Source organism: Toxorhynchites rutilus, chromosome 3 (genome assembly GCF_029784135.1).
Source record: "Toxorhynchites rutilus septentrionalis strain SRP chromosome 3, ASM2978413v1, whole genome shotgun sequence".
Taxonomy (NCBI): Eukaryota; Metazoa; Arthropoda; class Insecta; order Diptera; family Culicidae; genus Toxorhynchites; species Toxorhynchites rutilus.
In genome coordinates this window covers 94,773,189-94,792,442 of record NC_073746.1, presented here as the reverse complement: position 1 = coordinate 94,792,442, position 19,254 = coordinate 94,773,189, and the positions used below count along the sequence as shown (strand labels likewise).

The following is a 19,254-nucleotide window of genomic DNA, read 5'->3' as shown; positions in this document are numbered from 1 at the left end:
GTACTTTTACAATAACTTTTACTATAAACTTGTCGAAAGTTGTTCCGAAGTCACTACTTGCATATAAGAAACTTCCGTATGACACTTATTGTCCGTCTCAGCAGGCAGTTTTAAAAACCAAGATTTGTGAAACATGCTTCATCTATTTCGCGTCACAAGTAGTGCTCAAGAAACATCAAAAGCTTCACAGGACCGGAATACTTGGTAAACGTCAGTACCCGAAAAAAACTGTATCAAAACGAGGAAAGGAAGTATTAGTGATAGAAAACAATGAATCTATTTGGACGGACGAAGACTCTGATACAGAATTACAATTTGTAGTAGATGATGATGATAGTACATTTCCAATAATTCCAGTCGAAGAGCACTTGATTCCGACCTGGCCAGATGTCTGATTTTGACGTAGGATTTCGTCTTTCGGGAACATATTGGGGTAGAAATTGAAAATCGAAAATCGAGTGCGTAGTGAAAATTGTCAAATTTCAAACGCTTATTGCTCAGTCATTTCATGAGAGATTGATGAAATTTTTGCGTCAATCGATTTCGACACTCCATAACAATTTTTTTTTATTGAAGAAAATAATATATGTCATGAAACTAATTAACGAACAAGTGAAAAATCTCAACCCCTATCCAAACGGGAAATCCCCACTTCGGATTGGTCGAAATTAACGACACATGCGGCGGGTCCCTAACAGAGACATCAAAACCAAGCTGCCTGGGGAAAATCGACATATATGCAAGCCGGTGGCATTTTTGTATTGCAAGTAAGGTGAGTGATACGAATAATTCTAGCAAATAAAATTGAAATTTGGAACTTTAATGTTAGTTGCTTGGTGAAATCGTGTGTATTGTGAAAAATTTAGTACAAGTCTAAGTGTAAAATTGTTTACCATCCTTATGTCATCATTACTCGGTAAACACCAATGAACAAACAATACCCAACAACCAAACAAAACGGCCACCAAATCATTATCAGTTTAACGATGTAATTCTTCAAACATATTGAAAATCAACAGATAGCCTAACGGAATCGTACGTCAACTATGCGGTCGTGTCCCGGACACAACCCTCCTGTAACTTTTATACACTGATATTTGAATTACACAATAAATATAACAAATAAATAAAACTGAAATATGAAAACTTCTCAAAAGATTTTTAATTTGTGTGAAGATTATATTAGCGTTACGTAACGTAAGGGGGAGGGGGGTTTATTTTGCGTTACTTTTTATTACTTAGGGGGGGAGGGGGATTTATTTTGCGTTACTTTTTGTTACATAGGGGGGGGGGGGGGAGGTCGTCTAAAAATCGCATTTTTAGCGTTACGTAATTTGTGCACGACGCCTTACCTAGAATAACTGAATAGTTCGAAACTACAATGTCAAGGAAACCTTCATTCTATAGTAGATGATAATGCGTATTCGTTCTTGCGAAAAAGTTCAAGAGCTTTTTATAAAAAATTCGATTAGTTCAAAAATTGCTTGTGGGGCAAAGGTGCGCTGTGCTTGTGGGGCGAAAGTTCGTATCAGTTTTGCTCTGAAAAAAAAAATAAAATGTTTTCAACCCAATTTTAACGGGACCCACAAAAAGGAAAATGATTTGAAGAAATGCACTCCAGAAATGCTCAAATGGCCCGACAGAGGCCTCGGAAAGTAGTCTCGAAGCGTCAGATTGCGGCAGACCTCGATATTTCTGAATCAGCTCTGAGGAAGAGGCTCATATCAGTGAGTGATTTATGATTTGAATCTTCTTTCATTGACATTTCAACTTCTTCTGGGATGTGCCAGCGAGCAGCTAGGACGGTTCAGACAAGTGAGCAGTTTGAGGATCTGGCGGATCACTGCAGAGCACTGGACAAAGCTTTCTTTGGTATGATTCTCAAAGATTTACGTTTGATTTTGCGGTCTTCCGGAAAAACACAAACTAGCTTATTATTTGTTCCCAATATTAAAAAAAAACAACATCAAGTTCAATTGTGCCTCTCGCTTGAGTAAATGCAGTACCAGTATGGGAGGGTAGCACATTTTTTGTTATTTGTAAGCTCATTTAATGTTATAAATCAGGAAATCAAAAGATGTGCTTAAAACTAAGTTTGGGTGTAGAGAATGCACCCTAGTCGATGTGGAGTGCAGACTAAGGGTCGTCGTTGATTATAATCAACTGTATCTCTAAATAAATTACAATAGTATATTACAGAAAATTCTTCATTACAAAAGAATTGTAAAATTGAAAACAGCCAACAAATTCATTGCAAGCCTCATCTCAAGTCAATCGCGAATTATCGGTAATGTGTTATGAAATTTCAACAACAAATGATCAAGAACTTACAAAACAGAACCCTGTGTTTTTCTGGCCCTGATCGTTGTACCGAACCCTTCAAGAGCTCTATGTTTTACCAGATCAACTCTTGGAAAGTCTAAAATCGATTCGACAGAAGAATCAGACCCGCTCACACTCACCTGAACACCACTTTACGTTTTGGTCATGATCTTGAGATACTCGAGCGAGTTACGTGCGGCAGCTGCATGGGCATCCTTGGCCGAAGGTCCACTTCCATGGCACACCGCTACCGGCAAGGTAGACAACTGCACCAAGCACTGATGGCGTCCGGACATCGTCAGCTCGTCGATATCGACATACGTAACCTCGAAGCGCTGCTCAGATGCGATGTCGTTCAGCATCTGGACGAAATCCACCGATGTGCTGTTCAAACAAGTAGACTGGGGAAGAGAAGAAGGTGAAATATATTGGTTACATACATTAAGGTGAAGGTGGAAGCAGGGGATAGTAACTTCAAGCAAAAAAGTGGGACCGATTCGAGATTGCTTTTATGTAAACAGTGAACTTTTTTTACACTCTAAAAATTGCACCGACTTGCACTGACAACTGAATGATATTGTCAATTTGTGCGAGATGCCTCTAAACAGCTGGGAATAAATATTGTTTATATACAGTAAGTTACATTTAATGCGACGTTTAGATTATTGGACAGACTTGTAATGTGACACGTTTAATTGGACATTTTTGAAAACATCGAATTCAGGGCCCAAATTATGGCGCCACATTAAAGCTGCCTCCAGGCGTAGACACTGTACCATTCGCCAATGTTCAATTACAGGCCAAAATCACCTCCAAAGCGACACTGAGTGGCATGTCGGCATGTCGTAATAAATTTAAATAACTGTATTATATTGTTATTTATGTTCGCATCATAAGCAACGAACACCCATTTATTTTCCACTTGCAACAGTATTCAGGATGATTGGATGGATGAATATACGACTTATACATGATAATTATAATAATTATTATAGATTTTTGTAAATACATGTATATTTGAAATATTACGTTAAAATTATTTTTAAGTCCGAATATTTCCGGTTTCAAGAAAAGTGAAAGTTAGAGTTGCTTTTTTTATTTTTAACTTTTATGAACGAAAGATTATCTGTATGCCAATCTTTTGCGTTCTAATAAACATAGTGACAAAAATAAATTAGTTCAACTGCGTCATTCAATTGCACTTAACTCAAAACTGTAAACATGAGATTATGAACTTGACAAACGAAGCTGCCAAGTATGCCAACCCAGCGAACATTAAATCGTATAACTATCGTATATAGAGCATCGAATATCTGATATTTTGTGTGGTATATGATGCGCTCAAATATCATATACAGTAAGCTACCTCTAATCCTCGGTATATCGAGAATTAGAGGTAACTACACAGTGTCGTATTAGAGGTGATTGGCCTGTAATTGGACATTCACGATGATAGTGGTACAATGTCGACATCTGGTGGCATACTTTGGGTACGAAACTCGATGTTTACAAAATATCAATTATGAAAATGATGAAAATATCTGATTATTTGTGTCCCATTACAGGTGTGTCCAATTAACTAAATGTCGAATCATAGGTAACTTACTGTATATGCAATTTTATTAGGTAATACCTAATAACATAACAAGTCTGTTGTCATACGAATATACGATTCATCACTGCTATAAAAAAATGGCGAAAAATATTAAAGTAAAATGTTCAGCCCGGGGAATCACCATTTTTGTATGTATATAGAACTTTTATAAACATTTATGTTTGTACAAATAGGAATTAAACAATTAACTTTTAGGGATATAAATTTTTAATATGAGTGCTGACGACGGTTATAAAATGCTCCGATGGTATTTGAACTCCGGTTATTTGGATTATCAAGCCGCAGCTATCTCGTACGGCTATCTGGAATATGATTTTAGGGCAATTAAAGCTCTTACATATGATACGAAAGAGTTGCGATCGGATACGTCATTCCTGATTGTTCATTGTGCTTGAGTGGAAATATCGCAAAATTTATATAGAAATGGTTAAATAAAGTTCAGTACTGCATGTTTCAAGTAATCATATAACATGAAGTAAAAAATTTCATTCATATTTTAACAATTTAAAACTGCCTTCGGGCCTGCCCAGCAAACATTAAATTGTAAAAAAATCGAGGGGTTGTATCCGAGACACGACCGCTTAGAACGTAGGACTACGCAATCTTTTTTCTTTTGAAATTTGATGGTTTATCATTTCGAATATTATTTTGCGAATACGTCGAAATTTCATAAATAACTCTTTAGTAAAAAGTTTCGGGGACCCTGAAAAGGTTTAATGGCTAGCGTAGTTTTGTAGAATCATTTCGAGAAGCAACGATCATTTTTCGCCTTCGCGAGAACAATACACTAATTGGTCATATGTCGCAATTTGTTTCTTTATATCAATGCACGCATTGCACTGAATATCAACGAGAGGCATCTTCCGTGCATCGCCATCAAAGACAAATGAACTCTCTGAGTTTCAAGTGTCTATAATTCAAAAGAAGAAGAAGTGCATCGCCATTCAACAGGCATCAGGCGCGTCTAACAGATACACACAGTGCTAAAAATGAAACATCGCGAGAATGACCGTTTATGAAAAATCGTTTCTCGACTCTCGGTCAAAACCGTCAACAAAGTTTCTTTAAGTTTCTATGTTTCGCGCAACGAAAACAAGCAACACACAAAAAACCAAACATCGATGTTTAGAAGCGACCTATAATCATTTGCACTCTTCTCTTTTTTCGCTTTCTTTGCCATGACTTGGATGGTTATGTTAATTGCAATGCCAGATGCACTTCAAGTGAAATATTCGCTAGCGAAACATTAAACACAAAACGAACAGAATAAGCGACCTTTGTTGTTGGGCACAGAAAGATTCTGAGAATTTTCCTCAGAGGAGATGCAATACTTATACGCTAGCGACAGCTTACTTATTAAGCAAAGGGTGGAGTTTACTTCGCAAGTTTTCTTTTTCCGCTATCCCCCTTCGTTGTTTCTGTTCTAGCGGCTGCATAAGATACCCCTTATTGACAGCTCTGTTCGGGAAAGCACACAAATGGACAGAACAAATGTATGGGAAAATGGGAATGCTTCCAATTTTCATCAATTTAAACCATATACAGACTATGGGATTGTAATGTATAGCATATCAAACAAAAAAATCTTAGAAAATTTCCAATTTGATTGGTATGCAAATCGTTTAAATCCGTCCGTAGAAAAAATAGTTACTAACGTTAACTTTATTTCATAAAAACGTGACCTGTTTTCTGATTTGGCACCCTTGATGTAAGACGTAGTCCTACGTCAAAAATTTAAAATTGGAAGCGATATACATACATCCAAGACACATTACTTGTATGATGTGTATAACTGGCATATGCATATGAAATTAGAGGCCATATACATGTATATGAGGTATATGATGTGATATAAACGATAATTATACGATTTAAGTTTTTCTAGGATGTATGTATATTGTCTCCACGTTTGCATGTATGGACTAGCGGCACATCATATGCATGCAATTTATATTATTCATACTTGTATGTTTGTGAATATAATCCTCAAAATAAAATCATTACACTAAACCTTCGTTTCAAACAACTTCTACAGTAACCAAATCACGCAATAAACATAAAGAATTGCTGGGAATCTCTTATCAATATTTGTTCAAATTTAAAAAGGTGCTGAACTCCAGTTTTGTTAACATATTTTATGCACTCAATTAAATCGTACGATAAATGATATATAAACATAAACAATCCCACCTTTCATCCTTCATTAAACACCTCGTAGTAGAAATCTGTCAGTATGCATACACTCTCCTACGAAACATAGTGGAAAAAAATATATTCGTCGATGTAAACAAGCGGTGAAAAAGGAGACACTTTTCGACGAGTGATTTGTATGAAGTTCCACTGCCGTGGTGGAAGCTAGCCGCAAATGGCTGCCACAATGGCGCTCATTTCTTTCATCTCCCTCCCTCACCCTCGCCCGAAAATCAATAATTTTGCGAAACAGTGTAAAGAAAATGATCGTTTTCGCACACTTCCTATCAAGTAATATCAACCAAATTCTAATCGATTACTCACAAGATGTTAAATTTTCATCTGCTGTCGCACTGTATAGTGAAAAACGTCGGAAAACTCGAGCAAGTGCTCTGAAAGTGTAATTTTCGTTTTTCAATCGTCGGCAATGGTTTTATTGGTATTGGTATTGGTGAAAGCATCGTTATTTTTTCGACACTAATGCCAGACAACATCATCGAAACAGCTATAAAAACCACTCAATAAAATGTCATTCCTGAGTCATAGCGTTTCATGTCATGAAAATCAATAGAATAAAATTGTGTTGATATCAATACAATTATTGTTTTTACGTTCAATGGGTCTATAATGTAAGTTTTAGCAACTTTAACATTGGGTAAGAAAATTGTATTGCAGAGCTCGGAACACTGCCAGGGCTGCCTGTGCTTTCAAAAACAGTAAACGGAAAAGTATTACATTCAATCAAAATGCCTCGGCCAACGAAGAGAAGGGTTAAGACTCCCCAACGTGAATATGTGAAAACAATACGATCAACGAAGGAAAATATTAAGGAATTATCAACATCGAGTTACTATGCCGAAGAACTTGTTAATACCAAAAGAGCCTCAATTCGCATGTGTTATAAATTTGCTCATGTTACGCTCGCGGATAATCAGAATTTTACTTCATATACAAATGCACCTTCTATATATTTATATTTGCAATTTATCGGAACATATCGTTCATACATTTTACTTTAGTATTGAATTGTTGTTTTTTTTTCAAATGTATCCAAAGACTCGTGTCAATGAAGCGCCACACAGTCTGATAAGTGAATTGATCTATTTACGTGTGCTTTGCTCTTCCCTTACAAACACTATTACCCCATTTTTACTCGTGGGTTTACCTATACTACTACAATGGCTAGCTTCCACCTTCACCAAAGGGCGAATGAATGATGTTTCGAGCGTTTTTTTTTTCTCCAAATCAAACTGATTAAAGAAATGACTATATGAAATACTAAAGATGCTTTGGATTTATAATATTGTCACTGATTGTAGCCTCACCGGTTACCGTCCAACAAAGCCGATTGGCTAGCAGTTTCTCTCTCCCGATGTCTTATTGCAATTGTTGTGGAACTGTCCCAAGACAAGACTACGTTGGAAATCGCCCAATGCAGCACAGACTCGATCGTTATCTAAAACGAATTGCCATTGATGCTGTTCGGGGAGAGTCATATCGCGGCTAAAGGAAAAGCCTACTGACTCTTCAACCCGATCGTTCAATCCGTCAGAAACCAGTGTTGATGAAAGCAACGACGGGCCTCCTTAGGCCTACAGTACACGGAAATCCGATCGAGTTCGGATCGTCCATCTACAGAAGGCCTTGGATGCACACTGGTCGGCAATATGAGAAAAGCGGTTGAACGATCCGGAGGCCTGTTCAATTTCGTCGTTTTATTGGAACCAAAAGGGAACCACGTTAGCTCTATTGAACTTTTATTTGATAGGACAGCGGTGCAATTACCGGAAAAAACACTGCCTATTGCTGCAATACGAGCGCGTTTTTTGTCTCGTAAAGCTCCTTTCCATGGCGGAATGATAGATGTTTGTGCTTGTGCTTGTGTTCCATTTTCGTTATATTTAGAACAATGAAATAGAACATAAATATAAAAGCATAAAAGGAGATATAACGGAAAGTAAAATAAAAATGTTTCATTAAAAAACCATACCCAAGGGGTATATGATTTTACTCTTAGAATCAATCATTCTTGGGAAGCTTTTGTGGTGGAGCATCCAGTTGGAAATACTCCCGGAGTCGTTCTAGAGGCGAATGAACTGAAAAGTTTAAAGCCTCTTTAATTCAACATCATCATCATCCCGGAGTCTTTTGAGCATAGCTAGGTCACGCTCATGCTTACCATCTTTCTCCTGTGAAATAATTCGTCATTGAAGTTAGAGTGCTGAACTGAGTCAGCCGTAAACTAATAACACGTACCTGCAGCTTGCGAAGCGTATCGCCAGTGCGAGCCTTCAAATTCATGTGAAACTGGGACACCTTCTGGCCGTGGCCGGTTGTGAGATTCGGAATACGGGCATCCTTCAATCCGGCAAAGCGCTCCGTGATGTTGGCTGTCTTCAGCTAGAATACAGAAAACACACAATTTGTAGACAGCGGACACGAATTAGAAAACATCGGTTGGGTAGTTCGAACAAATCAGCGCGAATAGAAGTTTTTCCGAACACATGTGAAGCGTCAAAGAAAATGCGGGAATCTTTCGCTAAATTACAAATTGTGTGTCTTTTGCTATATTCTAGCTCGAGGTTCGCGGTGATCCTTTAGAGATTATTTTTGCAAACTCGTTGAAATCTTCTAACATGGAGTAATTCACACTACACAAATGAAGTGTTAGGAAGGATTGAAAATTTATTTGCATCTATTGGCGGATAGCATTCATTTTAATTTTGTGAGGAAATATTATTGATCGGAAGAGAAAGTTTTATAATGAAAAAATAGAAGAAACAAATTGAGTTACCGTAAATATTGGGCTCTTTTGAGTAAATCGAATCGAGAAGTCGATACAATCACTCTCACTATCATACCGAGCAGCGAGGCAAAACTGAGCTCGAATTTCATGTGTTGCAAATTGCATATATTTAAGCGTAAAATAACACTCTGAAGACAAGCAAATCAAACAACTCGAAAAATTACGACAGTTGCCAGCTTTAACTCGGTCGATGTTATCGACTTTCTCAGTATCTGTAATAGCAAAATAGAGCCAACGACGCATTTAGTTATCGACGCGATTTCTATGATATGGCCAAAAATATAATAATTTCTAAAGATGTTTAATTCGCGTTTATTTGTTCAAATTATTTAATGCAGGAATCTAAAACCGAAATTTTTCTATCATACAGTGACGTCTCGACTTTTTATGCAATTCTTAGACATTTGGCATCAAACATATTTTTTTCTGAAAACCCCGATTTCGATTTTCAGAAAACTTAAATTTTGACATCTGCGACAATAGTAAATGAAGTCCGAATGAGCTAATATTTTGCAGAGGGTATTTTATCGTGCAAATCAACATTTCGCAGGGAGTCCCGTATGAAAAATCGATATGACGATTTTCATTGGTATCCTAAATCATACGTTTTGCATTGTATTTCGAAAAAAACGTCAAAGTCCCAGAGCGTCGATTTTTGACAAAAAAAAATTCGAGATGACAGTAGATCTCGACGTTTTATGCAATTTGAAGACATTTGACATAAAAAAAAATCGAAAACCCCACTTGGGTGATTTTTCTGTTTTCAAAAAACTCAAACTTTGACCGTTTTGCGACACTAGTAAATGAAGTCCGATTGAGCTAATATTATGTATAGGGTAGTTTTTCGTGGGAATCAACATTTTTAATCAAGTTCGCTTTAAAAATTCGAGATGGCCAATTTCATCGGCACTCTAGTGCTCATACACTGCTTGGCCGAAGCCAAATATTTACCTTTTTTGATAGAAAAAATTTGATCAACGTGGACTGATGAAATATATTCGACACAAAACACGATAAGGGGCTGTCCACATATCACGTGGACAATTTTAGGAAGGGGTAGGGGGTACGAAAATGTCCACGCTTGTCCACGTTGAGTGGGGACGGGGCACAGGAAATGTCCACGTGGACGCGTTCAATTTGTTTATAACTTCTACAAAAGTGAACCGATTTTAATTTAAAAAACGAAATTAAGCTAATTTAGACCATTTTCGATGTGACCACCCCTTTTTTCGAGAAAGCGTTTTAAACGGCGAATAAAATTCTTCTACACAACAAAGTTTCATTAAGGCTTCGGTTGCTCGATTAATATGATTTTACTAAAAATACACGTTCTTACATCTTGACACAAAAACCATCCGATTATACTGAACGAGTAGCCGAATAAGATCGTCCCGATGTGGGGAATGCAGTGTTACGTTACCATCGACGGAGCGAAAAAAAAATTATAAGGAACTATTCGTTTTTTGTTGCGTGAGCGTTTAATCTGAAAGACCCTGTATTTCCAAAAATAAATTTAAAAAATATAAAACAAATCAATCTGTTATGTTTTTTGAGAATGTTTAAACTTCCCGTATTCATATTTTTCCATATCGTTGAAATTCTTCACTGAAACCTGTATTTTAAAATAACTAACATAAATTGTTAGCGATTGAGCCATTGGTAGTAGAGTAATCATTGTAGCTACGTCATGTTGCACGTCATTATTGTAATAATCTGAATGAACTGATGGAATGTACGGAAAAATTGGAGGATTTTCCAGAGTTCGAGAAGGACGAGTGCTATTCAAATCTCTTTAATGACTGAGATTTGCATTCATTTATGAACTGAAGATTCAGTCCACCTGATTAGCAGAACTTTCGTTGGATATCTGTTTCCGAATGTAGGGTCCGATTTGCGACATTATCTTTGCTACGATTGAGTTAGATATGCTCAGCTTCAATGCAGTAAACCATAATTTGAAGGAGTTATGTGTTTAAATGTATGTCCTCTAATTGGGCATACCGAGACACCAAACAGAGTCGCATTAGAGGCGATTGTTACCCTGCAATTGAACATATCAACAAGCACAACACAATCTGAAAAACAAGTTAAAACAAGAAAATTATTGAAAAAATAATAAATAACCATCAGAAAAATGTGCAAAATACATAATTTTTGAAAATGGTTGAAAACATTCCTAAAAATTTATTGTGTTGTACAGCCCTATTCTGTATTCCGACGGAATTCCATTTCATTCGAAACCAGTATTTCGTTCGAGTTCTAATTCGCTTCCTTTATTTCGAACGTTTTGTCAATTTGATGTTTGAAGAAAACCAGATCGAACGAAATGCAAAAACAACTCGAACGGAATACAGAATGGAATTTAATCAAGCCGTTCGAAACATTTCGAATCGATCGAAATACAGAATAGTGGTGGTAGAAACTTGTACAAAGGATGTTGATAAAAATATGCAATTAGAGGATCAAATGTCTAATTATTCGTGTCACATAAAATCCGTGGAATAAAGTTTTTATTATTCGGCTGTGTTTGTACGATTACAAGGATTTTTTTATTTCATTGTACAGTTCTACTGTTGTATAGTGCTTTGGAGTATTCGAGTAAATGTTTTCAAAATTATTTATAGTGCAATTCGATATCGATATCGATATCGGATGGAATCAATGGAGTTTTTGTGTCTACGTTGGTAGCAATTTCCGAGATGAAACCAGCCAGAAATGTTTTTGTCGTAGATTTTTTTTAAATGGAAAGCGATTTAAAAAGAGTAGCATTTTGGGCTTAACTTTGTATATTACAGTTAGAATAATTAGATTATTACATAAATAATTAAATAGAAACTACGGCACAAAAATTGATTGCTCGCTCGAAATCCTCTGAAAATTTCACTTGTTTTCCATCCAAACAAAGTACGAATTTTTGGGTTAGTAACCCTTTATTGCATTCAATTGTCATAACTTAGCTTTTCCCGCAGCCATAAATTTCACTTTTGTTCAAACTCTGAGATATTTCGGAAAGTGTAATCAAGACAGCATGAAAAGACTTTGGCACAAACTTAAAAATGATACATATATCGGGCAATTTAGCATCGATAGTTCTCATGTAGTTTATATCTCGTTCCACACAGAGGATACTGCTCGTTTCAACTCTTCAAAACTCCCATACTGCTCACTAGCTGCATCTGCCTTTCATATGACGGTCATACTACGACCACTTGAATTGTCGATTGGGTAAACAAATTGACCAGTCCAGAATCCCTCATGCCATTGCCGTCCGGATTTTATGAAATGACGCTCAGTTATACAATTATCACGATGGCTTTGTTGCAAAAAAACTGCAGTAAATGATTATGAAGTACTTCGTTGTACTCCTGACGGTTCATTCGTGTTGGTGAACAGCTATTAGAACCAGGCCTTTCTGAGAAAATTCTCCCCAAACCGTAAAAAATCCATCTCCAATCGAGATATCATGAGAAGTGATCGTACAAAGAGTAGATGATATGATATGATAGTAGATGCAGCTAACAAGCAATTTGAAGTTTTGAAGAGCTGAAGCAAGTATCCTGCGTGGAATGGGATACAAACTACAACATGTCGCATCTTAGTCGAAATCACCCTGAATAGGTTGTTTGAACTGATTGAGAACTAAAGACGATCTACGAATTAGAAATTTATTGTAATCCATTCGAAATAGATGTTAATTATATAAAGGAGTGAGAATTTTACCATCTGGTTCTATAGTCAATAAACGCCACTGTATTCGTGTTTTTAATGAACAAAACAATAAATTTTAGATTGCCATTCTTATAAACGAAGATACTTATTATATCCTAGACTATATACTTCATTCCAATCGAAATCTTACATATCTTTGGAAACTCAAAAAAGTTGTGTGGTTCGAATACTATGACACGTAGTGTATATATGAAAAAATGTCTACGTGGACAACAGGGGGTGGGATATAGTTAATGTCCACGCTTGTCCACGGAGGGGGAGGGGGAGTCTAAAGTCATGCTTTTTGTGTCCACGTGGTATATGGACAGCCCCTAAGCAAATATTCAATTATTGGATGCCTACAATATTTGTTAAGTTTGTTTTTTAAACCTGTTGGTGGTACATGGTTAGGTTACTTTAAATATTTCAGTCGATTTTTTCCATTTTCAATGTTTGACATTGTTTGCCACTGTCGATAATTGAAGATTGACAAACAAAATAGTGTTTGTACAAATATCAAATCAAATGTTATCTGTCAAAAAGTGTCAAATATTTGACCTCTGGACAAACAATATACGACAAATTATACAATATATAACAATATTCGTCACATAAAAAAGTTTCTTATTTATCCCAAGAAAGCTGGAAGCACTGCATATGCATGAAACTGACGTTTCTCATTCACTTTTGTTTGATTTTAGCTGAAATCGGGTGTATTATATGTTTCAATTTGAAGAAAATGGGTAGGAAAGGCAAGGAAACTACTGTGGAAGAAACGAAAATTATCATGAACTTGTTTTACTAGAAAAAACTTCGACAACAGAGAAAAGGACGTCAATGCAATCGAAAAATCATACAAATGATTGAGAAAGAACCAAAAGCATTCTCGTTAAAAGTGCGCGGAGAGCTGCCAGAGTTCAGAGGAAAGGAAGTTCAGAGTTTTGAATGAAGCCAAGTATGTATAATGTTGGTGTTTTCCGTAAAAGCCAATAAGCAAGCTTAATCAAGCTAAGAGATTAACCTTTCCAAAAGAGTACCAGAACCAATCAGCCATTTTCCGGGACAACGTGCTATTCTCTGATGAAAATAAATTCAACGTTTACAGCTCAGAAGAGTTGCCTCATACACAAGCCCTTCGAAAACACAAAACCAACGTATCACGCGGTCTCTATAAACTATTTTGGGTGGGATTTCTTGTTACCCTTAAACTTTATGTGCTTTGAGGCACCCCTAAATCATGTCCGATCGAGCTGAAACTTTGCACAGATCATTTTTTGGGCCAATAAACAAAATGTACATGGAGGGTTTTTGAAATTTGACATGATCATTTTCGCTGCCACCCTGATTTACATAATAAGGGCCAATATTTCCGATGGACAGTTCTTTTCAATGATGAAACGGATAGTAGTACGGCTCTTTATATGCAAATACGAACCTGGGTAAATAAAGTAAATATAGAAAATAAGGTTAACATTTTAGGGAGTAATAAACGCTTTTTTACACAAAAATAATAGTAAATAGTAAAAAATTATAGCAAGTAAGAGCAAGTACTCCGAATTCAAATAAGCAAAACACATTTGAGATTAAACAACTTGAAACTATTTCCAGGGATGAGATGACACTTACTTCACCATATATCAAATTAAACAAAGCAAAAGAGACGAAACTGAATTCAACCTTACACGCGAAGCTTTCGGGACAGTTGTAACGAAGTGGCAAATGAAAGTGATAGTCAGTTGCAATTTAAAAAACATTCCATTACTAACGAATTCGACTGTTATGCGAAAATATTTCGAATCGATCGCAATCACGTTCCTTACGTTTGGTGGTCATCAAACTCTAAGCAGACTCTAAGCACCCCCAATTGGCAAGGTTTGCTAGAGTTTATCTTTCAGCTGCTTGCAGTAGTGTTTACAGTGAAAGACTGTTCTCTGAAACTGGCATGATGTACGAATCAAAGATAAATCGGTTGGTTAAAAAATGGATAATGTAATAGTGATAATGAATTAATGTTTTGAGTTAATATTAACTTAATTTTGAAAAAAAATACGATTTATCTTGCGTTAATGAGAAATTATTAATTTTTTTCTAGTATTCGGTATCCGATCGGATACCAAATTTTGGCCGGATAGGCCAGAGGGCTACCGAATATCCGCTCCATCTCTAGTTCTTATACCTCTAGGTAATTGCGGAATATAATAACCATCTTGGGTGTGTTTTTATGGAAAATAAATGCTTTGTACGTTCATAAATGACAATTTCTTTTGAAAAAATCAACGAAACTTTATAGAAAATAAAGTATTACTTATAAATTATTTAGTAATCCATAATCTATTGACGTAGAACTACGTCTTTCAGGAAGGGTGCCAAATCAGAAAACAGGTCACGTTTTCATGAAATAAAGTTAACCTTAATAACTATTTTTACTGTGATCGAATTCTCATGATTTGCATACCAATCGAATCGGAAATTCTCTAAGATTTGTTTGGTATGCTGTACATTACAATTCGCTGATCTCTAAACGGTTTAAATTCATGAAAACTGAAAGAATTTCCCTTTTCCCATAAGTTTGTTCTGCCGATTTGTGTGGTAATCCTACCCATATTTCGAATGCCTATAAATCGAACATTTCTTAATAGATCGGAAAAATGTTTGCATCAATTGATAGGAAATATTTCTACGCGTTTATCACAATTAATAAAATGTTATTTTTCATGATGTAAATGTAAAGCGTTATCTAATTGCCCTAACTGCGAAGTTTTGATTGGCCCGATTTACGGTTTCCCCAACAAAGACTTCAAAATTAATGTGCTTGGGGGAATCCGCTTTGCAAATATACATGCAAGTTGGGGGTATTTTTGTTTCCACCGTACTGTGTTTCTCTAACACGGACTTCAAAATGAATGTGCCTAGGGGAATCCGCTTTGCAAATACATGCAAGTCACGGGGTATTTTTTCCCACTGAGTTGTATTTTCCTAACACGGACTTCAAAATTAATGTGCCTGGGGGAATCCGCATTGCAAGTACATGCAAGTCGGGGGTATTTTTTGGTATTGAGTACTGTTGTACTCGCTTGTCGTTGTGCAGACCGGAATATGTTTCCCTAAAACATACTTTTAAACTGAGAAGCCTTTGAAAATCGTCATTTCAGGTGAATGAACTTTCGCGGTTCGAGAACTACGTAAACATAAGATGTGCAATATTTTCAGAGGGAAATGTAAAATAGAATGATCGTTTGTTAATTCTTCCGTTCACATATTTTGGAAGTCCTAGGCATCATATCATACGTAAAAGGACGTTCATAAAATTTATTTGTAACGAAGAACATAATCTATTAAAAAAAATTCGATGCATTCTCGAATAATATTCGAAGTGGTAAATAAGTGGATTGCATAATATAATTGCGTAGTTCTACGTCGAAAATATGCGGTCGTGTCCTAGATACAACCCCTTACAACTTTTTTTTTATAAAATAATTTATCATTGTATGTTTATTAGTATCACTTATGACTTTCCTTTAACCCTTATAAGGCCATGGAAACTATGCAAAGAATCGACTCAAACTTCATAGAACATAATCCACACATGAAGAAGAACACATATTTACCTTTGATATTTTTCGCATTTTTCATCAAATACACCATTTATTGTATTGAAAAAACTGAATGATCTTACACAATAGTTCCTGAATAGAACGCTTACAATGGAAAACTTATCAACTTGTTGCATTTTCAACTATTTCAAACAGAATTTTCTGCCGGCGCTCACGGCTTTCCTACATAGAAATGACTCATAAATATAAATATCGTACATATTTAGCAGCCTTAAAAAATTGGAGTAATGTATGATACAGACCAGAATCCAGAATCGATAATTTTGTTTTGAGGAGGCTGGACAAAATGACTATTGAAACTGAATGAAATTGAAAATAAAAATTCTGGAGCTATTTCATTTAATTATATCTTTTTACTTTAAATAAATACACAATAGCAAAATTACAGAGACACGCCCAGTATGTTGCACCGTGCGCGAGTATACGAATTGCAATTTAGCGCGCGAGTACAGTAGGGTTCAAATCTTGTTTTATCGTCTAGTGCTACATTCATTTTTGATGACCTTTTGATACAGTCAGCATTGGTAGACCGCAGCCCAACATTTGAACAATTAGTCGCCCGTAATGCCCAAAAGTTTGCCCACCCCTGCTATAGAGGCTTAAACTTGAAAGTTCATTCGCCTCTAGTATCTGAAATAACGATTTTCCCAGGCTCCTCAGTTTAGAAGTACGTGTTAGGGAAACATTCCGGTCTGCACCAAGACGAGCGAGTGCAAACTCACACGCAGTTTGCATATATTTGCAAAGCGGGGTACCTTAGTTTTGAAGTCCGTGTTAGGGAATCACATTTCGATGGGAACAAAAACGCCTCCGACTTGCATGAATATGCGAGGCGGATTTCCCCAGGCATAGGGCCCGATCACGAACGTCATTTCACGGTGAAAACGAAAAGAATTGTATGTGATTTGTATGCATTTCATTCCGTTTTCACCGTGAAGTGATGTTCGTGATCGGGCCCACAATGATTTTGGAGTCGTGTTAGGGAAACCGTAAATCGTGCCAGTCGAAACGTGGTAGTTAGGGCGTTTAGATAACGCTTGACATTTCACAGTTATTCAATTGTTTATCTCATGAAAATAACCTTTATTCATTGTGATAGATGCGTAGAAATATTTTCAGAAATATTTGTATTATTATCAATTGATGCAAAAATCTTTCTGATCTACTAACAAATGTTCGAGTTATAAACATTCGATATCTTGCATTTTTTCTGCATGTTCTGTGTTAAGGTTTACATTTCACTCCCATATAGTTCGATTAGACGTAGTCCGACGTCGAAAAAAAAGTTCCTGATGATTTTAACGGGTACTGACGTGATTTAAGGAAGGAGGAACAGTATTTTTCAACCAGGAACTTTGGTGGAGGCTCGTGCACGGTTTGGGCAGAACTCTATGCAACCGGCAAACTCAATGTAGCTTTCACATTTTTCGAAATGAATAGCAAGGATAACGTAAATGTCCACAGAACTCACGCTTGGGAAACCAACGCAAATCGCTGTACACCCAGGTTTTGACGTAGGATTACGTCTTTCGGGAACATATTGGGGTACAAATAAAAAAAAATCGAGCACATCGTGAAAATTGTCCAATTTCAAACGCTTATTGCTCAGTCACTTCCTGATGGATTGATGAAATTTTCGCGTCAATCGATTTCGGCACTCCATAACAATTTTTAATATTGAAGAAAAAAGACGGGTGGGTAATGTCGGGGACATAACCGGAGTGACGTAGGACTATACAAAGGGGACAGCTTTTGTTAAATATATAGTTTTATTTTCTTCTCTTACGTGAATACCTACCTATCTACCTGAAAAATGGATTAGTTTACTGTTTACTCTTTATGAACATGTTGGTGGTTCTGAAAAGAACCTTTGGTGTTGTGTTTTTGTTATCACTCGATATTCCCATCTTGTTCGGTTAAACCTTCCTGTTTAGCTATTGCGTTTGCCACTCGCAACAGCTTTCACAGTTGGAAAATTTCTTCCCATCCAGCTTGAACATGTTGTTCAGTAAATTACATTTAATGCGACGTGCCGGAGAAACACTTTGCCACTCACTGAAACTAATTGTTGCCTTGATGAGCGCCGAACCGAAGCTGCTCTGTTCTTAATGCGGGTTTTCTGATTGTCGTGAGCAGCTTTGCAAGCCAACTCGAGCACTCCGACGGCCGAAACTCTATAATCGCTGTTAGGTATATTGGTGCTCCGGCACCAATCCGTTCGGCCTAGTTACCCTTGCGGAGCAATCAGTGAATGCGACCAACAGGGAACTGGAGACCTGCACGGCTCGAGTGAGACTTTGCCTTTCCCTTAACTTGTCCTCCTTTGTTACGTCCACGATGCCGATGCCGTACAACCACATGGGTTTACGGTTTGAAAGAAAATAAGATATTTTTTTGGGGTCCGCGTGTTTTATACTCTAGCGGTACACACTCACAGGATAGAGACAAATTGGCAGACTCAGCCAGAGGGGCGAGTCCAACGAGACGAACGAATGAGCGTTAAATGGGAGCGATGGCAAAAAATTACATTCATTACGATTTGTTCGCTCGTTGGATTCACATGCAGGATAAAAAGTGTCCTTTTCAGGATCACAAAATTATCTTCAATCTAAAGAGTTTATTGTTTTGTTATCACTCGATATCCCCATCTTGTTCGGCTAAACCTTTGCGATTGCGTTTGCCGCTCGCCACAGCTTTCAGATGGAAAATTTCATCCCATCCAGCTTTGTGACATGTTGTACAGTAAATTACATTCAATGCGACGTGTCGAAGCGCCACTCAGTGTCGGATTGGAGGCGATATTAAGCTGTAATTGAACATTTGCGATGACAGTGGTACAGTGTCGACTTTCAATGTGGGGTCATAATTTGCATCTCTATGTTTACAAAAATGCCCAACTAAATAAGTCGCATTACATGTCCGTCCAATTAGCTAAATGTCGAACTAATTGTAAATTACTGTACTTCCAATCTGGAAACAATTTAAGAATTGCTGAAAAT

At 36.8% G+C, this 19,254-nt stretch overlaps 1 protein-coding gene across 2 annotated transcripts in view; it reads right to left on the bottom strand.

Moving 5' to 3' along the window:
- The window catches only part of LOC129776220 (interferon-inducible double-stranded RNA-dependent protein kinase activator A homolog), a 36,081-nt gene that overhangs the window by 6,764 nt on the left and 10,063 nt on the right, over positions 1–19,254 (bottom strand). The window contains exons 5-6 of one of the 2 annotated variants that reach the window (XM_055781734.1): positions 8,384–8,527; positions 2,463–2,723 (exon numbers count right to left, since the gene is read on the bottom strand). In XM_055781734.1, coding sequence (XP_055637709.1) covers positions 2,475–2,723; positions 8,384–8,527 — 393 coding nt within the window. In that variant the 3' untranslated portion in view covers positions 2,463–2,474. The remainder of the gene's footprint in view (positions 1–2,462; positions 2,724–8,383; positions 8,528–19,254) is intronic. The other variant, XM_055781735.1, reaches the window with a different exon arrangement.